This window comes from Pelecanus crispus, chromosome 4 (genome assembly GCF_030463565.1).
Source record: "Pelecanus crispus isolate bPelCri1 chromosome 4, bPelCri1.pri, whole genome shotgun sequence".
In the NCBI taxonomy this organism is placed as follows: Eukaryota; Metazoa; Chordata; class Aves; order Pelecaniformes; family Pelecanidae; genus Pelecanus; species Pelecanus crispus.
Genome location: NC_134646.1, coordinates 17648232 through 17666604, shown reverse-complemented (window position 1 = coordinate 17666604; position 18373 = coordinate 17648232). Strand labels below are relative to the sequence as shown.

At 43.6% G+C, this 18373-nt stretch overlaps 1 protein-coding gene across 5 annotated transcripts in view; it reads right to left on the bottom strand.

Moving 5' to 3' along the window:
• Positions 1–4911: 4911 nt before the first annotated feature.
• ARHGAP10 (Rho GTPase activating protein 10) overlaps positions 4912–18373 on the bottom strand; it is a 160324-nt gene continuing 146862 nt past the window's right edge. For all 5 annotated transcript variants that reach the window (XM_075709175.1, XM_075709180.1, XM_075709176.1 and 2 more), the window contains one exon: positions 4912–5181. In XM_075709175.1, the coding sequence (XP_075565290.1) occupies positions 5093–5181 (89 nt within the window). In that variant the 3' untranslated portion in view covers positions 4912–5092. The remainder of the gene's footprint in view (positions 5182–18373) is intronic.

Sequence of the window (18373 nt, the reverse complement as noted above, 5' to 3'; positions counted from 1 at the left end):
CTGGATGAAAAATAAAAGCAGCCAGCAGTATGGTGTAAACAGTAAAATCTATGCATAATGATGCATTTATAATTAGGGGTTTGCTTCTGTATGTTTAAAGCTTTTTAAATAAATAGAAAATATTGTTTGGTCTTTATGTTAATGTCTGCAAGTACCTATTTTTTTTTCCTTTTTTTATACAAATTGTACAAATATACATGAATTAAACTGGTTTGATTGCAAGTATTTCTTGCATTTTAATCTCAGATAGGTGCTGGGGCAGTGATATCCTTAGAGACAAGCTTCTGCTCATCTAGAAACGATGTTAAGTACCATAAAGTAACTAACAAGGTAATGTAACATCTTTCTTCCTACATCTAGACATTTGGTTTCATCAAGCTCTGTTAATCTGGATGATGCAGCACATACGAGGGCTTCAGCCAGAGAGCTGCTACTCACGCTGTAGAATGAGGAATGCCCAACCGTGAGGAATTTGGTGCACTTAACCTGGATAACTGTGCTTGCCAAGGGCCGTGCTGACATCGCTACATGCACAAGCTACATCCCACTCTCAAAGAAACAAACCCAGCAACCTGCAATAGCCAGACAAGTCTGGCTCCCCGTTTCAGTTAACCTAGAGCTGCTGTACCCATTGACCAAAGTTAGAATTCCTCTCATGGAAATAGGGGCTCACTGTTTTAAATACACAAGGTTTCCCCAGTGACTAAACCAAACTGCCTTCTCAGGGTCAGGTCTTTTCCAGTTATAGTAAGATAGAAAGGGAAATAAAACTCTTGCTATCCTGGTTTGTTCTGCGCACTATTAATCTCAAAAATTCACCACTAAGTTCTGCGCAAAGGTCTTTGGTGCAAGACCACCATTTAATTGCATTTTGGTTTTTCAATAACAAGTTACACAAACTTTTTATTGCCAAAAATCCTTGCACCTGCCTTCTGTTTGCTGAATTGTCAGAGGATCAGCAGTGTTAAGAAAAATTTCCCATATGTTTACAAGCAGATGTATCTGTCATATGCTGTTCTAGAAATAAGAAAACGCTATCGCTACTTAAAAACATAATGAAACTTGTATTCTGACCTCAAGCTGGGACACTGCCTTTCCTTCAGGTATCTACAGAGACTGGGAGTTTATGATGAGTACAATATTACTAAGGTAGAAAGGAGTGAAAAATGCCCTTTCATTTCAAAGATTTTTGCTAGGTAAAACATGCCATGCCATAAGGTTTCTAAAAGAATGCTTTAATTGTAGATGTTGATGGGATGAAGTTTATTTGCTGTTTACCTGTGGTTACTGCAAGCACAGATGAGGACACACTGTTGAACTCTGATGTAGAAAAAGATGTCCAAGGCACATTCAGCTTAAAAGGTGAAACTCCAGTGAAGACTTCCAGTTAAGCCATGTTTAGCACTGGTCCATTTACAGCCTACATCAGCCCTCTCTCAGCAACTTTTCTCTTTAAATTGCAAACCAGGTAAGAATTGTGAAATGGGTTAAGAGAAAGAGAACAAGGACCAGAGCACTGAGAAAGGCAAGTTTCTTCCCAAGCCTTTTCTGTGATACAATTACAGAGGCTCAGCTACCAAAAGCTGTGAGCAACGTAGCAGGAACACTTACTTTCATTACAAGGCAGATAAAATCAGGCAATGAGATTTTTTTCTTTCACTCCTGATGAAGGACTGAGCATCAGAATGAAACCTGCCATGAAGATCAGCTGGGACAATGATTAACAACATTCAGCAGCCCAAAAACCCCAGGGTTTTTCACCCCGCAGAGTGAAAATGCTGCCCGGCCAAGGCGCAGAGCTGCGCCCTGTCCAGTGACTAACACAGACCGTAAATTCCTACCGATCCCAGCTAGTCAGGAGTCTCAGCTTTTCCATTAACTATTCAGCAAACAAACACCCATTTGACGTTAATCCCCAGGCTGAGGGACTCAATCTCAGGCCCCACAGTGATGGCAAGGCAAATGTCATTTTGCATAAAAAGCACAATTTTTTTTTTTTCCCCTTCCCCCTCAAAGTCATCCTCTCTAATTTTCAGCCTGTGTCATGCATTCAGTACCAGGAGTCTCAGCTTTTGAAAACTGTAAGTACACGCCCCCCACGCACAGTGACCAGCGCATAGCAAGGGAGGGGGAACCCAACCTCAGGATTAAGCTGAACCTGTACCCACAGCTGTGACACGAGAGCAGTTCCTGTGATGACAGAGTCAGGCCAGACCCATGGAGAAGGACCACTCCTGCTGCCAGACCAAAAAAGCTTCCTTTGACCAGCTTTCTCCACAACTGATTCCTTGTCCTCCTTCCTGCCTCAAGTTAGCAGTGCATTACTCTGCTCTTCCCAAATCTACCAAGCCATGGAAAAGACAGACAAGAGGCATGCCCAAAGGATGGAAAAGGGGCCTGGCTTTATAAAATTTTTAATTTTTATCATCCTTTAATCTCTACTTCCAAACAGTCAATATGAGGGCATCATTTACAGTGCTGTTCAGCAGTTGAGGATGACGAATGAGATCTGCCATGGCTACTCGGCTGTGCAAGTCTGTACTCAGCATTAGTATGACTGGGCTGATGTGGAAACCCATACAGTGGGTAGCAGTTACCACAACTAAATTCCTAAGAGGCAGTGTGGTTAGCCTGAAAGCCAGATCTGATCTGGCTCAGCTCACACCACTGCCTTCAGACAACGTCTAGGACGTGAGAAAGTTTGGATTAGTATTACCTCTGTTCAGTGTATCACTTACTTCTCAGTAGAAAAGTTTTCTTCTTCTTTGGGTTCTGCGTGGCTCCAGAAGTAACAGGAGTCTCAAACCATCTCACCTAAAGGCAAATAGGGTCACAGAACTGGGTGGAAGAGACACTATGTCTTTTATTCCTTCTCTGTATAATCTGCCTTTTTAACCACCTCAGTTAAAAGGGGGGGGGGGGGGGGGGGGGAACCCTAACCCAAACCACAGAGCTAGAGCTGAGAAATACATTGAGAATTTTGGAAGACGGCAGCCAGAACAAGATCAAACACGCACTGCACGTTTAAAACAACAACAAAACAAATGGAAGGGACTTACAAAGCTTGTAAGCTTCAAGTTATCACAGCTTCGCTATCTGATGAGCCAGCATACTTAGCTGCCACGCCTACCAGGCTAATACCAAAGATCTACATTCTCGCTCCTCTTTCAACATTTTCCAGGAACTGGTAGCCATGAAAACTCAGTCGGGCCACACAAACACCATCCTGCCTCCAGAATGACTCTTAAGGCCACAAATGAGTTGATAGAGCCCAGGCAACGCGATACCCAGCCAGAACAGCGCTTTTGCCACATGAACAAATCTGAGTAAGGAAACCTGCAATCTGTTGCTGTATGTACTGGTGCAACTATTTCCTTAATACTGAGTTAAGGAGCAAATTGAAGAACTTGATCTCCTACACAGAAGTCCAAAAGTCATCTTCAGTGCTTGGGTCACTTAGCCACCATGCCAAGACAAGAATTGCCAAAAAGCTGTATGGCAGAGAGTCGCTGCTCAAATACCACGAGAATACACCAAATGAAACTTCTCCAAGCTATGAGGTTTAGTGCTGGAGAGCTGTACTGACTTGGCCCACCATTGCTCCATCTGGAAGTGATTTGTGCGTACTCCAATGGCCTATACAGTCTGGGCAAAGGAACAAAATAACGGTATGGAGTTAAGGGGGGAAAAAAGCCATCCCAACCGTAAGGCAGCATTAACCATTAACTGGTTTACTAATCACATCATTAGTTACAAAAACTTGCAAGCTAAGTATATCTGCAGTAAATGACTCAAAATCCACAGAGTCCAATTTAACAAATAAGTGAGCCTGCATTAGCATGTCATCCCGTCACATTTTCCTGCATCCTCTCCACTGCCTCCCAGAGGGTCTTTCTTGAAGGAGAGTAAAATACAAAGATTAATGAGAAACTGCATGTAACTTTTTTTTTAATCACAAGGCACAGATTTATACACCACAAGATTTCTGGAAGCTTTTTCTGTGATCACAGATAACTCTCTTACAACTCAGAGAGTCCTACAAATTAGGAGGCAGCTACTTGAGGATTCTCATACTCTGAAGTATCATTAAGACCTTACAACTGACAATTACAGAGGAGGAAGAAAGGGAAGCTCAAGAAGGAGCTAGACAGACAGACAACAGATAAAATGCGAGATGCCCCCAGGATGTACAAGGATCATAGCCAGAGATTCTCTTTTCCTTTTGGCTTGAGCTTGCGGAGTTGCCTATTTTAAGTCAGGAAAGTTCCTCATCCATTTTGGAGCCTGCTTGAGGCTGACTGCGTACAGCTGCCAATAATTATTTCACGTCATAACTTACAGAACCAGAGCAAAATACTCTCCAACATAGGAACGACTTAGGTCAAATAGCAAATAACATTTTATTTCATTTACAGTGATATTTTTGAGTAGCAAAGGAACCATGACATATAGGAGCCTGTAATAAAAGTTCATGTGTCTTATCTTTATAAAATAAATGAAATCATACACACAACATAAACCAATGTGTTCTTTGAAGACATTTGAAAAATGTCATGTCCTGACACCCATTATTTTACTTACTGGTGTCTGTTCCATACTGCCTATTCCACTTGGAAATATAATTTAATTGTCAGCATGGTAGCTTTTTTATCCAACAGTATTTTCCAAACCCAAACAATATTCTGTTAAAAATGCTAGTTATTGATGCATAATCTCCAGGACACTAAGCTTATAAAAACCTTCTTCAACTGATAGCTGAGTCACAGATCAACCAAATGTTTGACTTAAAATACTAGTTGCCGTGCAAACAAACATACCACTACTGCTCTTTACAATTGAAAAAAGCACCCTATTAAAAAATTAACCTATCCCTCCATTCCCCCTTTCTTGTCCCCCCCACCCATTCCAACCCTTAAAGAATCTTTTTTTGTAATTCATATTTGGCAACACTTAATGTCTTTATACAGATTAGGATCTTCAACCCATAGTCAGGCTCTTCGTTGATTAAAAGCAGTCACAAAAGTAGTGAGAAGTGACTATAACAAAAATCCATGGATACCATGTACACCTTCTTGGCGTTCAATGCACAAAGCTATAAAAACTGAACATAATTTTGTGGAATAAGTCCTCTCTTGCCATTTAGCGTGCCTTCTAGCCATCCTGGTTCTCTGGAAAATTGCACTGCAAAAGAAAAAGAAAAAAATTACTGCATCTTTTTATGCTTGAATTAGTACTTTTAGCTTTGGCTCCATGACACCAGGCAGAGCAGCCATAAAAACATCCAGTCTTCTGCAATGACCAGTTTAAGAATCTGGCTAGGAAAGATGAAGAGGATGATTAACTTAAATACTTGCATAATATAGGCGCTTGAACGATATTCTGCAAAGTACACACGGTGAAATAGCTCTTAGGTGCAAGAGACCTCAGTAAGGAAACAGTTAATGGAACTTAGGATTGGTTTATAAAATAGAAAATCTAGATGCCTTTGGGGACAAGTCAGAATTCATATCAAACAGTAGCATACAATTCCAGTAACTGGCGTCAATGTGAGACCAAAAACCTGTCTTGAGCAGAGGCGATGAATCTGTAAGCTCAAAGCCACAGAAAAACAGCATAGGACCTGACTTTGCATGAACAGTAAGCATGTAAAGGATTACAGGGGAAACAGAAATGAGCCAGATCTCACTCCAAGTATCATCTCTTCACAGAGTAGAGCTGCTCTTGGAAGAGACCAATGGACAAACTCTGAATCATTCTTCCGGTTAAACCCTCTCTCTGAAATTCAAATACATAGTGGTATTCACGAAACACGAAGGAAAGGCTTGAACGATACGCCTTGTTCCTTATGGCCATCCTAAGTGTTTACCACTGCTGATCCCAGTTTATGCAAGAGTATCCATGAATCTAAAATAAGACAAGTTTCAGCTCAGACTCTAAATGCCCCACAAGTTATTCTGTGAGCAACGGAACTAACGAAATCTGGCTTCCTACATATATTTTGACCATATTTGACAGGAAGTTAAAAAAAGAAGCATAAGCCTCATTTCTTTGGAAAACAGACTAAAAAGTCCTCAAATTCCCCTATCAAATTCCTTATAAGAATATGATACAGGTACCTACTTACCCATGTAACTAAAATCCCACACTTTTAGTGACCTACTTCATCCTCTACCATATTAATTTATCCTCACAGTGCTTCCGAGACAGACATTATTTAGGGAAGAGATCAGACAAATGCTGAAACATGCTGCCAGCCATGTCAGTGCTTTATTTAAAACACGTTAACACATTGGGGTATGTGGTATTTGTAGCCTTCTACAAATCAGGGAAGTAACAGTTAAGAGAGAGCAAGATGTTAAGTCTCACATTCAAAAGTATTGTAAGGCTCCAAATTTAAGCACTTAAAACATACTTTCCCCTGTTTTTTTCCTTGGGTCCTGTTATTGTCAGACAGTGAAGCTAGAAGATGTACTCAGAAACCACAGTTTAAACAACAGCTATACCTCCAAGAAATGCAGAAAACAAAACTGCTTTCAAATGATACTGATAGTTTAGATTCAGATCAAAAGTCTGGGCTTATATTTATAAGGAGTATGTTTGACAGAAAGATTCCAAAGGAAAAAAAAAAAAAAAAAAAAGATAGAAAATTACCTTTTAGGATCTCTGCGCACACAGTAACTTACAGTACTATTAGACAGTACTATTAGTAATTAGCAGGCCCTCCTCTCCCTTTGTCATTTTTATTCCACAATTACAGAGTACACATGCATTTGAAACTGCATCGCTGACACCACCACAAACCTCCCCCCAGAAGCTCCACCGCAGCGGCTGTAATTCTACCGTTTCCAGCAGATACGCCAGCAGCTCCAGCGGGCAGCCAAACCTCTCCCTAAAGTCTCCCATGCCGACAGAGCACCTCTCTATTACAGGAAACAAACTCCAAAAAATGACAGATTAGGAAGAAAACCAACTAGAAAACCTGGAAGCAGGAAATTTCTACTTGTCCTCTGGAGCTCAACCTCAATTCACATTAGAGAGAGGACAGATATTACTGGCATGGGAGTGTCTATAAATCAAAGGCCCGTTCAAACTGAGGGTAGCCCTCATCTGAGGGGATCACACTGAAATTTAAATTTACCTAAAACTCACCCAGGGGAGGAAACATTCAAACTATGCTGAATCACTTGGCTCAACACAACACCAAATTTGAAAAGAAGTATTTTCTAAACAAGTTTGATAACATTAATACTGAACTCTGCACGCTGCAGCACGTTCAGACATAAAGCACGATGGCCGAGCAATTGGACTTGAGTGACAATTACCATTTTCACCCCAGACTACTAGACATGGATGGTACAACTGAGCTCTGTGCTTGGGAAATTAAATAACGTACATGCACGTTACACAGCTCAGGGCCTCATGATTTCTTTAGCAGAAGTTTCTTGTATGAAGACTGAAGAAAGAATTAGCACTCAGATTACACATAAACTCACCATTTCTAGAGACGAGTCGTTTTTTAAAAAACACACCAAGAAGCAATTCTTAATATTCAGCAGCAGTGGCAACTGTCACGTCGGGTAAGACTTTTGCCCCCATTCAAATCACCTTACGCAAGAAGGGTTAAGATACCCACATACATCACTGACTTCTTCTGTAGGTAAATGCTATTAATGGGGAAGCCGTCCAAATGCAGAGCTGCTTTAAGCTCCAGTGATCCTGTTTTCTTTGCTAATCCATTTCCAAAGTTTAGTGTACAACAGCATTCATTTAAAATAAAAACCACTTTACCACACCAAAGATGTTTTGCTATCATGCACAGCTCTTCTTAAACCCCTGGGTTCCTGAAAAAATACCCTGCTCAAGAAAATAAGTTCCATAGTGTCCCCTTTCTGTCATTTCTTCTCCGTCAAAAACAATTACAGTTCTTAGCAGTTTCTCAGGCCTGCCTCATTTAAAAATACCTTGCTGCAGAAACCACACATTTGGCCTTAAAACTACAACTCATTATTGGACTAAGCATCCCATAGGGCTAAGTCTTATATTGGCTAGGGACAGGAGGGGAAAATACTTGTTGTGTAAAAGATATGGAGCAGGGAACTAAAATTAAATCTTTTCAGGAAGGTTTAACAAGTGTATAGCAAGACTGCACAACAAGACCAATCAAAGAACCACCACAAAAAGCCATCCCCTCTTAGGACAGTGGAAATAGCAGCAAAGTTGAGAGCCCCAAGTGGGACAGCAGCTTCCTCAATACCTGCTGCAAGGCCATTTCAGCAGTCTCACTCTAGTGGAGGCAAAGCGCAGAGAAGGAGAATGTCTGACCATCGGTAGGGATGGCAAGTGCTACGGAACAATCACGCCAACTCTAACGGACAGACAAAATCAACAGACTTTCAACTTGCAATAAGATCTCTAAGTAAAAGGTTTTCTGATTTAATCTAATCAAGAAACACAGTAAGGTCAACATGGCATTTACAGCATTTCTTCTTGCTTTTCTGTATTCTCCATAGGAAATAGCTTCAATATTGCCAATGTTATGATCATCTAGCTGCAAGTACATAGAATTTGCAAGCAGCTCTTCCCAGGGACCCAATGCTATAAGCAGACCTTGTTCTGCTTTGGCAGCTCAGAAGTTTCATGGATCTCGACTACAAATGAGACCAAGACTCACTTCCACAGTGGTATTAGTTCATTGCCTAGGTGCCACTAACTTTAGCAGAACTGAATCAGACACTGATTGACACACCTCTGCGGAAACTAGCTGTTTTGGGAAGAAACAGAAATGGGGGAGGCAATCTAACATGCATAGTGCCTGGCACGAGAGGGCCTCCCTTTCTCATGGACTACTTTACCAAACAAAGTAAATGACCCCAAAGAGCTACATAAATGAGGTCTGCATTTTGTGGGCAACAGAAATCTCACTGCTAAAACTACTACAACACCAGAATACACTTCCATAGAACTCAATCACGTTGGCCAATTTTTCACCAAGAAATTAAATAAAAGCAACAAAATGTGCTTGCAAGCCCTCCATGTTTAGAAATCCCTATGGGCTTTTGAAACAATCCCTATGGGTAAAGTTGACCACAGAAATACACAAACATTTAGCATGCTTATAGTTAGCACAGAATTTGAAATTTTAAAACTTGCTGTTTCCCTTAAGTATGTTGTGAGAAGCAGAATTATCTGGTGGACAGGACACAGGGCTAGGAGTCAAGGGATCTTCTTCCTGACTCTGCTAAAGATTTACTGTGTGACCACAAATAAAACAGTCTGCCTATACAGGCTCAAGCTTGTGAACAAAAGCAAACACACTGATACACCATGACAAATTAGTGAAGGAATTAGTGAAGGAATTCAGCTTGCAGACTGAGACTTCCCTATATAGAAGTGCCTAAGCTCCTATTACAGCTGGTGGAGATCTAGTCAGTCCAATGAACAGAGAGAGCATCCAAAGAATAATTTGGCTCACTCTAAAATAGAGGCAAGTGGTTGGTCAGCTGAGCTGCTGCTGAGTTCCCTGCGCTGTAACTTGGTGACCTGTGCACAGACAATGAGACTTGGGGTCTTTCCCCTGAGTTGATTCCCATCCCACCTGACAGCTGAACATCGCCGATAGTCACACACACACACCAGCTACAAGGTAAAACGCATGAGTTTAAACATCTTCCATTTTAACATTTCTCTTCTGGAGACCACTGCTTCCACAAAACTGTTGGCAGGAGCAAAGTCAAACCAGTTAAGGTCAAACTACCTTCGGTGACTTTTTAAAACTTCTAGCAAAGTCAGCAGGTACTTTTTGTTGGTACCAGACTTTAGTCATCTGGTACTTTTTATCAGTGAAGCGACTGTAAGTTTCAGCAGCAGTTTGAGGTAACTACCTCCAAATGGCATGCAGGTATCTGAAAAGGAGAACATCTGTCCACAGACCGTACACTCAGTTTGTCCAGGTGTAAAATGGAGATAATTAATGCACATGAATGTTTCCAAGTGCTTTGAAATCCACAGACGAAAGGTGCACAAAAAAGCAGCTTTATCCTCATTTTTACCTCAACAAAACAATTATTTGCAGATAGAGTGCAAAACAGTATTTTGAGAGTACTACTTCTCTTTGATGTAAATCCTTCATTTGTCAGTACCATAAAGAAAGACAGTCCAGAAGCCAGAGCATGAGTAAGAGGGAAGAGAGTGCCCTGGAGTCAAAACCAGGGACATTAACTAAGGCTGGCACTTTGTTACCCTAGGAAAGATAGAGAGGGATGACAACGGCTGTGTGAACATGGCTTTTTGTGTTCCTACTGTGCTTCGCAGGGACAATCGGTACCACGCCTTTCCTGAGGAAAATTACTATACAAAACACTTTCTCAGTTTTCCCCATATTTTCTCTCCCCTAAAACCTGATTTTTAAAATTGTAAAAAGCTTTGATGAGAGCTATCTTGACAAGTGTCCTGGTTTCGGCTGGGATAGAGTTAATTTTCTTCCTAGTAGCAGGCATAGTGCTGTGTTTTGGATTTAGTAGGAGAAGAATGTTGATAACAGGCTGATGTTTGTAGTTGTTGCTGAGTACTGCTTATGCTAGTCAAGGACTTTTTCAGCTTCCCATGCTCTGCCAGGCGCACAAGAAACTGGGAGGGGGCACAGCCAGAATAGTTGATCCAAACTGACCAAAGGGCTATTCCATACCATATGACGTCATGCTCAGTATATAAACTGGGGGGGGTTGGCCGGGGAGCAGCGATCGCTGCTCGGGAACTGTCTGGGTATCGGTCGGCGGGTGGTGAGCAATTGCATTGTGCATCACTTGCTTCGTGTATCATTATTATTATTATCATTATTATACTGTTACTATTAGCATTACTATTTTACTTTATTTCAATTATTAAACTGTTCTTATCTCAGCCCAGGAGTGTTTCTCACTCTTACTCCTCCAATTCTCTCCCCCATCCCATCGGGGTAGGGGGAGTGAGCGAGCGGCTGCGTGGTGCTTAGTTGCTGGCTGGGGCTAAACCACGACAGTCCTTTTTGGCGCCCAACGTGGGGCACGAGATAACAACAGATTAATCAGAGTGTATTAAGGAGTCTGTTAACAGTTGCCGGTCACGATATTAGTTCTTCTGATCTGCACCATGTTCTTTTTTTTGCAGCACGCGTTAAAGCTTGCTGTCAGTTTGTGTAGTGTGCTATGCTCTGCAGTGATTCATGATCTTTTGCTTGGGAGGCTCCTTATCAAAGCCCTGACCTTGAGCATTCTTTGGTATTTGGGTTTCATACAGAAGTCACTACTGTACTTCGGGTACTACCTCATAGAGAGAGTTAGCAATTATACTTCTTACTCTGAGAGGCTTGTTGTGGAGGAAATACAGAATGGCACCTTTGCTGCTTTCTTCTATGATGTTTCCTCCTTCATTACAACAACTTTCCTGTATCTTGAACACCCCTGGGCAGTTAAGATACTTCTATTGATAATTCTTGGGAATGTTGTTTCCATTTTGATAAAGGTCAGTAAGCAGTTTAAAAATACCATCCAAAGATCTACCCCAAGGCTGGATAGTTATGAGTGGCAGGGTGTGTGGGATCGTATGCGCAAGTACCTAGGGCAGTGGGGACCTCCAGTGTTTTGGAACTTCACCCCTGAACAAGTGCAGAATCCTGAAGAATTAGTAAAGTATTTGGAAGAAGTATGTTGTCACCCTGGTAGCTCCAGAGAGACACAAATCATTGCAACATGCTGGGGACTGGCCCATGCCTATCGAGCCGTGGTCAACGCTAATCAGTACCCTCAAAAGAAAGAGAAGGTCTCTGGATCTGATGACAAAACAACAAGCACTGTGGCTACTCAAACCCCCACTACAGGCCCTGCGGCTACTCCAACCCCCACTACAGGCCTTGCAGCTACTCAAACCCCTGCCCCAGGCACTGTGGCTACTCCAGCCACAGCCATGAGCACTGCGGCTACTCAAACCCCAGTGACAGACACTGTGGCTAAACCAGAGAACCAACCTGCGCCGGTATCAGTTGCCCCTATACAGAAGAAAAAATACACGAGGAAATCAGTTCGTTTAGTAAGGGATGAAGATGAACCAGGGCCATCACGAGAACCAGAGGAGGAAGAACCCATAAATGAGATGGTGACCACCCGATCCCTATCCCTGAGTGAGCTGCGAGATATGCGAAAAGATTTTGGTCGTCATCCAGGCGAGCACATCATCACCTGGCTGCTCCGATGCTGGGATAACGGGGCCAGTAGCCTGGATTTAGAGGGTAGGGAAGCCAAGCAGCTGGGATCCCTTTCCAGGGAAGGGGGCATTGACAAAGCAATTGGAAAAGGGGCAAAACCGCTCAGCCTCTGGAGGCGACTTCTGTCAAGCGTGAAGGAAAGGTATCCCTTCAAGGAGGATGTTTTATACCGCCCAAGCAAATGGACCACCGTAGAGAAAGGTATCCAGTACCTGAGGGAATTAGGCGTGCTGGAGGTGATTTACAGTGACCTGAATGATGAGCGGTTAACCAAAGACCCAGATGAAGTCAGGTGCACACAATCCATGTGGCGGAAGGTGGTACGGAGCGCACCAGCATCGTATTCTAACTCGTTGGCAATACTAGCCTGGAAAGACGACGAGGCACCAACGGTGGATGAAGTGGCTAGACAACTCCGGGACTACGAAGAAAAGCTCTCTTCCTCCCTACGGGCCTGTGTCTCGGCTGTGGAAAAACTGTCTGAAAAAATATGCCAAGAGTTCCAACAACTCAGAGAGGATCTGTCCTACTCCCCACCTGCACGGACCAGTGTCTCAGCCATTAGGAGTCAACGCCCCTATGCTCAAGAGAGAGGATATAGAGGATACACACCACGGGGCACCCTGTGGTTTTACCTGCGTGATTATGGAGAGGACATGAGAAAGTGGGATGGAAAACCCACCTCAACCTTAGAGGCACGGGTGCGTGAATTGCAAGGAAAAACTATTAGAAAAGGCGGTTCTCCCAGGAAAATTGCAGCTCCAGTTTCCAGTGAGCAGTTCCCGAGACAGAGTAAGAGGGCTAATTTTACTTCCGACCTTGATCAGGGAACTTTTGATTCACATTTACAGGAAGTGAACAACGAATACTGTGACCAGTGTTAGAGGGGCCCTGCCTCCAGCCAGGTGGAGGAAAGGGACAACCGGGTTTACTGGACTGTGTGGATTCGATGGCCTGGAACGTCAGACCCACAGGAGTATAAGGCTCTAGTGGACACTGGTGCACAGTGCACGCTAATGCCATCAAACTATAGAGGGGCAGAACCCATTTGTATTTCTGGAGTGACAGGGGGATCCCAACAGCTAACTGTACTGGAAGCTGAAGTGAGCCTAACTGGGAATGAGTGGCAAAAGCACCCCATTGTGACTGGCCCAGATGCTCCGTGCATCCTTGGCATAGACTACCTCAGGAGAGGGTATTTCAAGGACCCAAAAGGGTACCGGTGGGCTTTTGGTATAGCTGCTTTGGAGACAGAGGAAATTAAACAGTTGTCCACCTTGCCCGGTCTCTCAGAGGACCCTTCAATTGTAGGGTTGCTGAAGGTTGAGGAACAACAGGTGCCGATTGCTACCACAACTGTGCACAGGCGGCAATATCGCACCAACCGAGACTCCCTGATTCCCATCCATAACCTGATTCGTCGACTGGAGAGCCAGGGAGTGATCAGCAAGACTCGCTCACCCTTTAACAGTCCCATATGGCCAGTGCGAAAGTCTAATGGGGAGTGGAGACTAACAGTGGACTATCGTGGCCTGAACGAAGTTACACCGCCGCTGAGTGCTGCCGTGCCAGACATGCTAGAACTTCAATATGAACTGGAGTCAAAGGCAGCTAAGTGGTATGCCACAATTGATATTGCTAATGCATTTTTCTCCATCCCTTTGGCAGCAGAGTGCAGACCCCAGTTTGCTTTTACCTGGAGGGGTGTTCAGTACACCTGGAACCGACTGCCCCAGGGGTGGAAGCACAGCCCCACCATTTGCCATGGACTGATCCAGACAGCACTGGAACAGGGTGAAGCTCCAGAACATCTGCAGTACATTGATGACATCATTGTGTGGGGCAATACAGCAGAAGAAGTTTTTGAGAAGGGAAAGAAAATAGTCCAAATCCTTCTGAAGGCTGGTTTTGCCATAAAACAGAGTAAGGTCAAGGGGCCTGCACAGGAGATCCAGTTTTTAGGAATAAAATGGCAAGATGGACGTCGTCAGATCCCAATGGATGTGATCAACAAAATAACAGCTATGTCCCCACCAAATAGCAAAAAGGAAACACAAGCTTTCTTAGGCGTTGTGGGGTTTTGGAGAATGCATATTCCAAATTACAGCCAGATCGTAAGCCCTCTCTATCAAGTGACCCGGAAGAAGAACGAATTCAAATGGGGCCCTGAGCAACAACAAGCCTTTGAACAAATTAAACGTGAGATAGTTCATGCAGTAGCCCTTGGGCCAGTCCGCGCAGGGCAGGATATTAAAAATGTGCTCTACACCGCAGCCGGGGAGAATGGCCCTACCTGGAGCCTCTGGCAGAAAGCACCAGGGGAGACTCGAGGTCGACCCCTAGGGTTTTGGAGTCGGGGATACAGAGGATCCGAAGCCCGCTACACTCCAACTGAGAAAGAGATACTGGCAGCATATGAAGGGGTTCGAGCTGCTTCAGAAGTGGTTGGTACTGAAGCACAGCTCCTGCTGGCACCCTGACTGCCGGTGTTGGGCTGGATGTTCAAAGGGAGGGTCCCCTCTACACATCATGCAACTGATGCTACATGGAGTAAGTGGGTTGCATTGATCACACAACGGGCTCGAATAGGAAACCCCAGTCGCCCAGGAATCTTGGAAGTGATCATGGACTGGCCAGAAGGAAAAAACATTAGAATATCACCAGAGGAGGAGGTGACACGTGCTGAAGAGGCCCCACTGTATAATAAATTGCCAGAAAATGAAAAGCAATATGCCCTGTTCACTGATGGGTCCTGTCATCTCGTGGGAAAGCATCGGAGGTGGAAAGCTGCTGTATGGAGTCCTATACGACAAGTCGCAGAAACTGCTGAAGGAGAAGGGGAGTCGAGTCAGTTTGCAGAGGTGAAAGCCATCCAGCTAGCTTTAGATATTGCTGAAAGAGAAAAGTGGCCAGTCCTTTATCTCTATACTGACTCATGGATGGTGGCAAATGCCCTGTGGGGGTGGCTGCAGCAATGGAAGCAGAGCAACTGGCAGCGCAGAGGCAAACCAATCTGGGCTGCCGCATTGTGGCAAGATATTGCTGCCCGGGTAGAGAACCTGGTTGTAAAAGTTCGTCATGTAGATGCTCATGTACCTAAGAGTCGGGCCACTGAAGAACATCAAAACAACCAGCAAGTAGATCAGGCTGCTAAGATTGAAGTGGCTCAGGTGGATTTGGACTGGCAACATAAGGGTGAATTATTTATAGCTCGGTGGGCCCATGATGCCTCAGGCCATCAAGGAAGGGATGCAACGTATAAATGGGCTCGTGATCGAGGGGTGGACTTAACTATGGACAGTATTGCACAGGTTATTCATGAGTGTGAAACATGCGCTGCAATCAAGCAAGCCAAGCAGTTCAAGCCCCTTGGGTATAGTGAACGATGGCTAAAATATAAATATGGGGAGGCCTGGCAGATTGATTACATCACGCTCCCACAGACCCGCCAGGGCAAGCGCTATGTGCTCACCATGGTGGAAGCAACCACTGGATGGCTGGAAACATATCCCGTGCCCCATGCCACCGCCCGGAACACCATCCTGGGCCTTGAAAAGCAAGTCCTGTGGCGACATGGCACCCCAGAAAGAATTGAGTCAGACAACGGGACTCATTTCCGAAACAACCTCATAGACACCTGGGCCAAAGAGCACGGCATTGAGTGGGTGTATCACATCCCTTACCATGCACCAGCCTCCGGGAAAATTGAGCGATACAATGGATTGTTAAAGACTACCCTGAGAGCAATGGGTGGTGGGACGTTTAAACATTGGGATACGCATTTAGCAAAAGCCACCTGGTTAGTCAACACCAGGGGATCTGCCAATCGAGCTGGCCCTGCCCAATCAAAACTTTTACGTACTGTAGAAGGAGATAAAGTTCCTGTAGTGCACATGAAAAATATGCTGGGGAAGACAGTCTGGGTTACTTCCCCCTCTGGCAAAGGCAAACCCATTCGTGGGATTGCTTTTGCTCAAGGACCTGGGTGCACTTGGTGGGTGATGCGAAAGGATGGGGAAGCCCAATGTGTACCTCAAGGGAATTTGATTTTGGGTGAAAATAGCCAATGAACTGAATTGTATAATATTAATTGCTTTATAATACTGTATGTTATCTCTTAACTATATGTTATCTCTTAACTGCATGTTAATATAATAATATAGTAGGTTAATATTAAGTATATAATACTATATATTATGATTGCTATATGCCGCATCAATGGTATTGCAGTAAGAATTGCCCAGCCTAAGGAAAATGAACTTTGATGAAACCATGTTGGAATGAGAACTGACTTCAGCATGCAACAGTCCAACACTGCACACCACCTGTCCTGCTCTGAAAGACTGTGATGACAGATGGAACCCAAAGTCATGGGCTAAATGAACTCAATGGACATTTTAGAGGGATGGGCCATAGACGAAGGGAATGATATCTGTGTGTATATCAAGATAGGGAAAGGGGTGGTGATTAATTGGAACACATTGGAAAGGGGAGGGCCTGTGCATGACGTAGATGGTATAGAATAAGGGGTGGATACTGTCCTGGTTTCGGCTGGGATAGAGTTAATTTTCTTCCTAGTAGCAGGCATAGTGCTGTGTTTTGGATTTAGTAGGAGAAGAATGTTGATAACAGGCTGATGTTTGTAGTTGTTGCTGAGTACTGCTTATGCTAGTCAAGGACTTTTTCAGCTTCCCATGCTCTGCCAGGCGCACAAGAAACTGGGAGGGGGCACAGCCAGAATAGTTGATCCAAACTGACCAAAGGGCTATTCCATACCATATGACGTCATGCTCAGTATATAAACTGGGGGGGGTTGGCCGGGGAGCAGCGATCGCTGCTCGGGAACTGTCTGGGTATCGGTCGGCGGGTGGTGAGCAATTGCATTGTGCATCACTTGCTTCGTGTATCATTATTATTATTATCATTATTATACTGTTACTATTAGCATTACTATTTTACTTTATTTCAATTATTAAACTGTTCTTATCTCAGCCCAGGAGTGTTTCTCACTCTTACTCCTCCAATTCTCTCCCCCATCCCATCGGGGTAGGGGGAGTGAGCGAGCGGCTGCGTGGTGCTTAGTTGCTGGCTGGGGCTAAACCACGACAACAAGTTTTCAGGAAGCCTTCCTGCTAGCAATACTGCCAAGGAATTTTGTTGTGTAAACACCATTTACCCTATCTCAAACACTTGTCCCTAGTGAAATTCCCATTTACTGACTTCTAAGCAGTCTCTTTCAAGAACTAGAAATTTAATAACACTTGGCTCCAAGGCTGGCAAGGTTTCAAAGCCAGGCAGTCTGATTATTCTTTCCATGATTATTGGGAATATCTGCTTCAACAACAACAACAAAAATATACAGCCAGCATATGTCTCTCACAATCTCAGATCATACTCTGCTTCTTCCCATATGTGCCCTTATCCAGCTGCAAACTCTTCAAGCTTTGCCTCTAACCACTTGAATTATATTGTTATGTGCTGTCAATAATATAGCCTGTAGCAACTGGGAAATAAAAATATTGGCACAGCCTCAATTCACACTGAATTGAAGATTTAAAAAAAAAAAAAATCCAGTGGATATTGTTCAGATTACACTATTCATTTTCTTACACAATTCAGTTAAATAGAAAACTTTGCCTTTTTAACTTACAGATGGCACTAGCATTTATATTCTATGACACTTTAATGGAAAGACTGTGGGATTCGGGGTAGCACAACATACATGCAATATTGAAAACACTGGAATATGCAAATGTTCAGACTCTATACAGATTCCTATCAGGTGATGTAGAGCTTAATTTAAAATATTAGTAAATCTAACTTTGCCAGCCTGAGACACAAACAGATTTTTTTTTCCCCATTTAGAAACAGGAAATGGAGGCAGGAGTAAAGGTTAAACTCTTACCTTCTTGCACCAATATTACATTTAGCAGCTATTACAGGTGCAAGACTGTACTTCACTAAATGCCATTATCCTGTCTCAGGCTAGAGCAGCCAGAAAGATTCATCCAGGATAATAACAGGTAAGAGAGAACTGCTGCAATCAACATCTATGGACCAAGATACACGAAATGGAAGAACAACAGGGAAAGGAAACAAAAAAAGAGAAGGAAACAAAGCAGAAAAGAGAGGGAA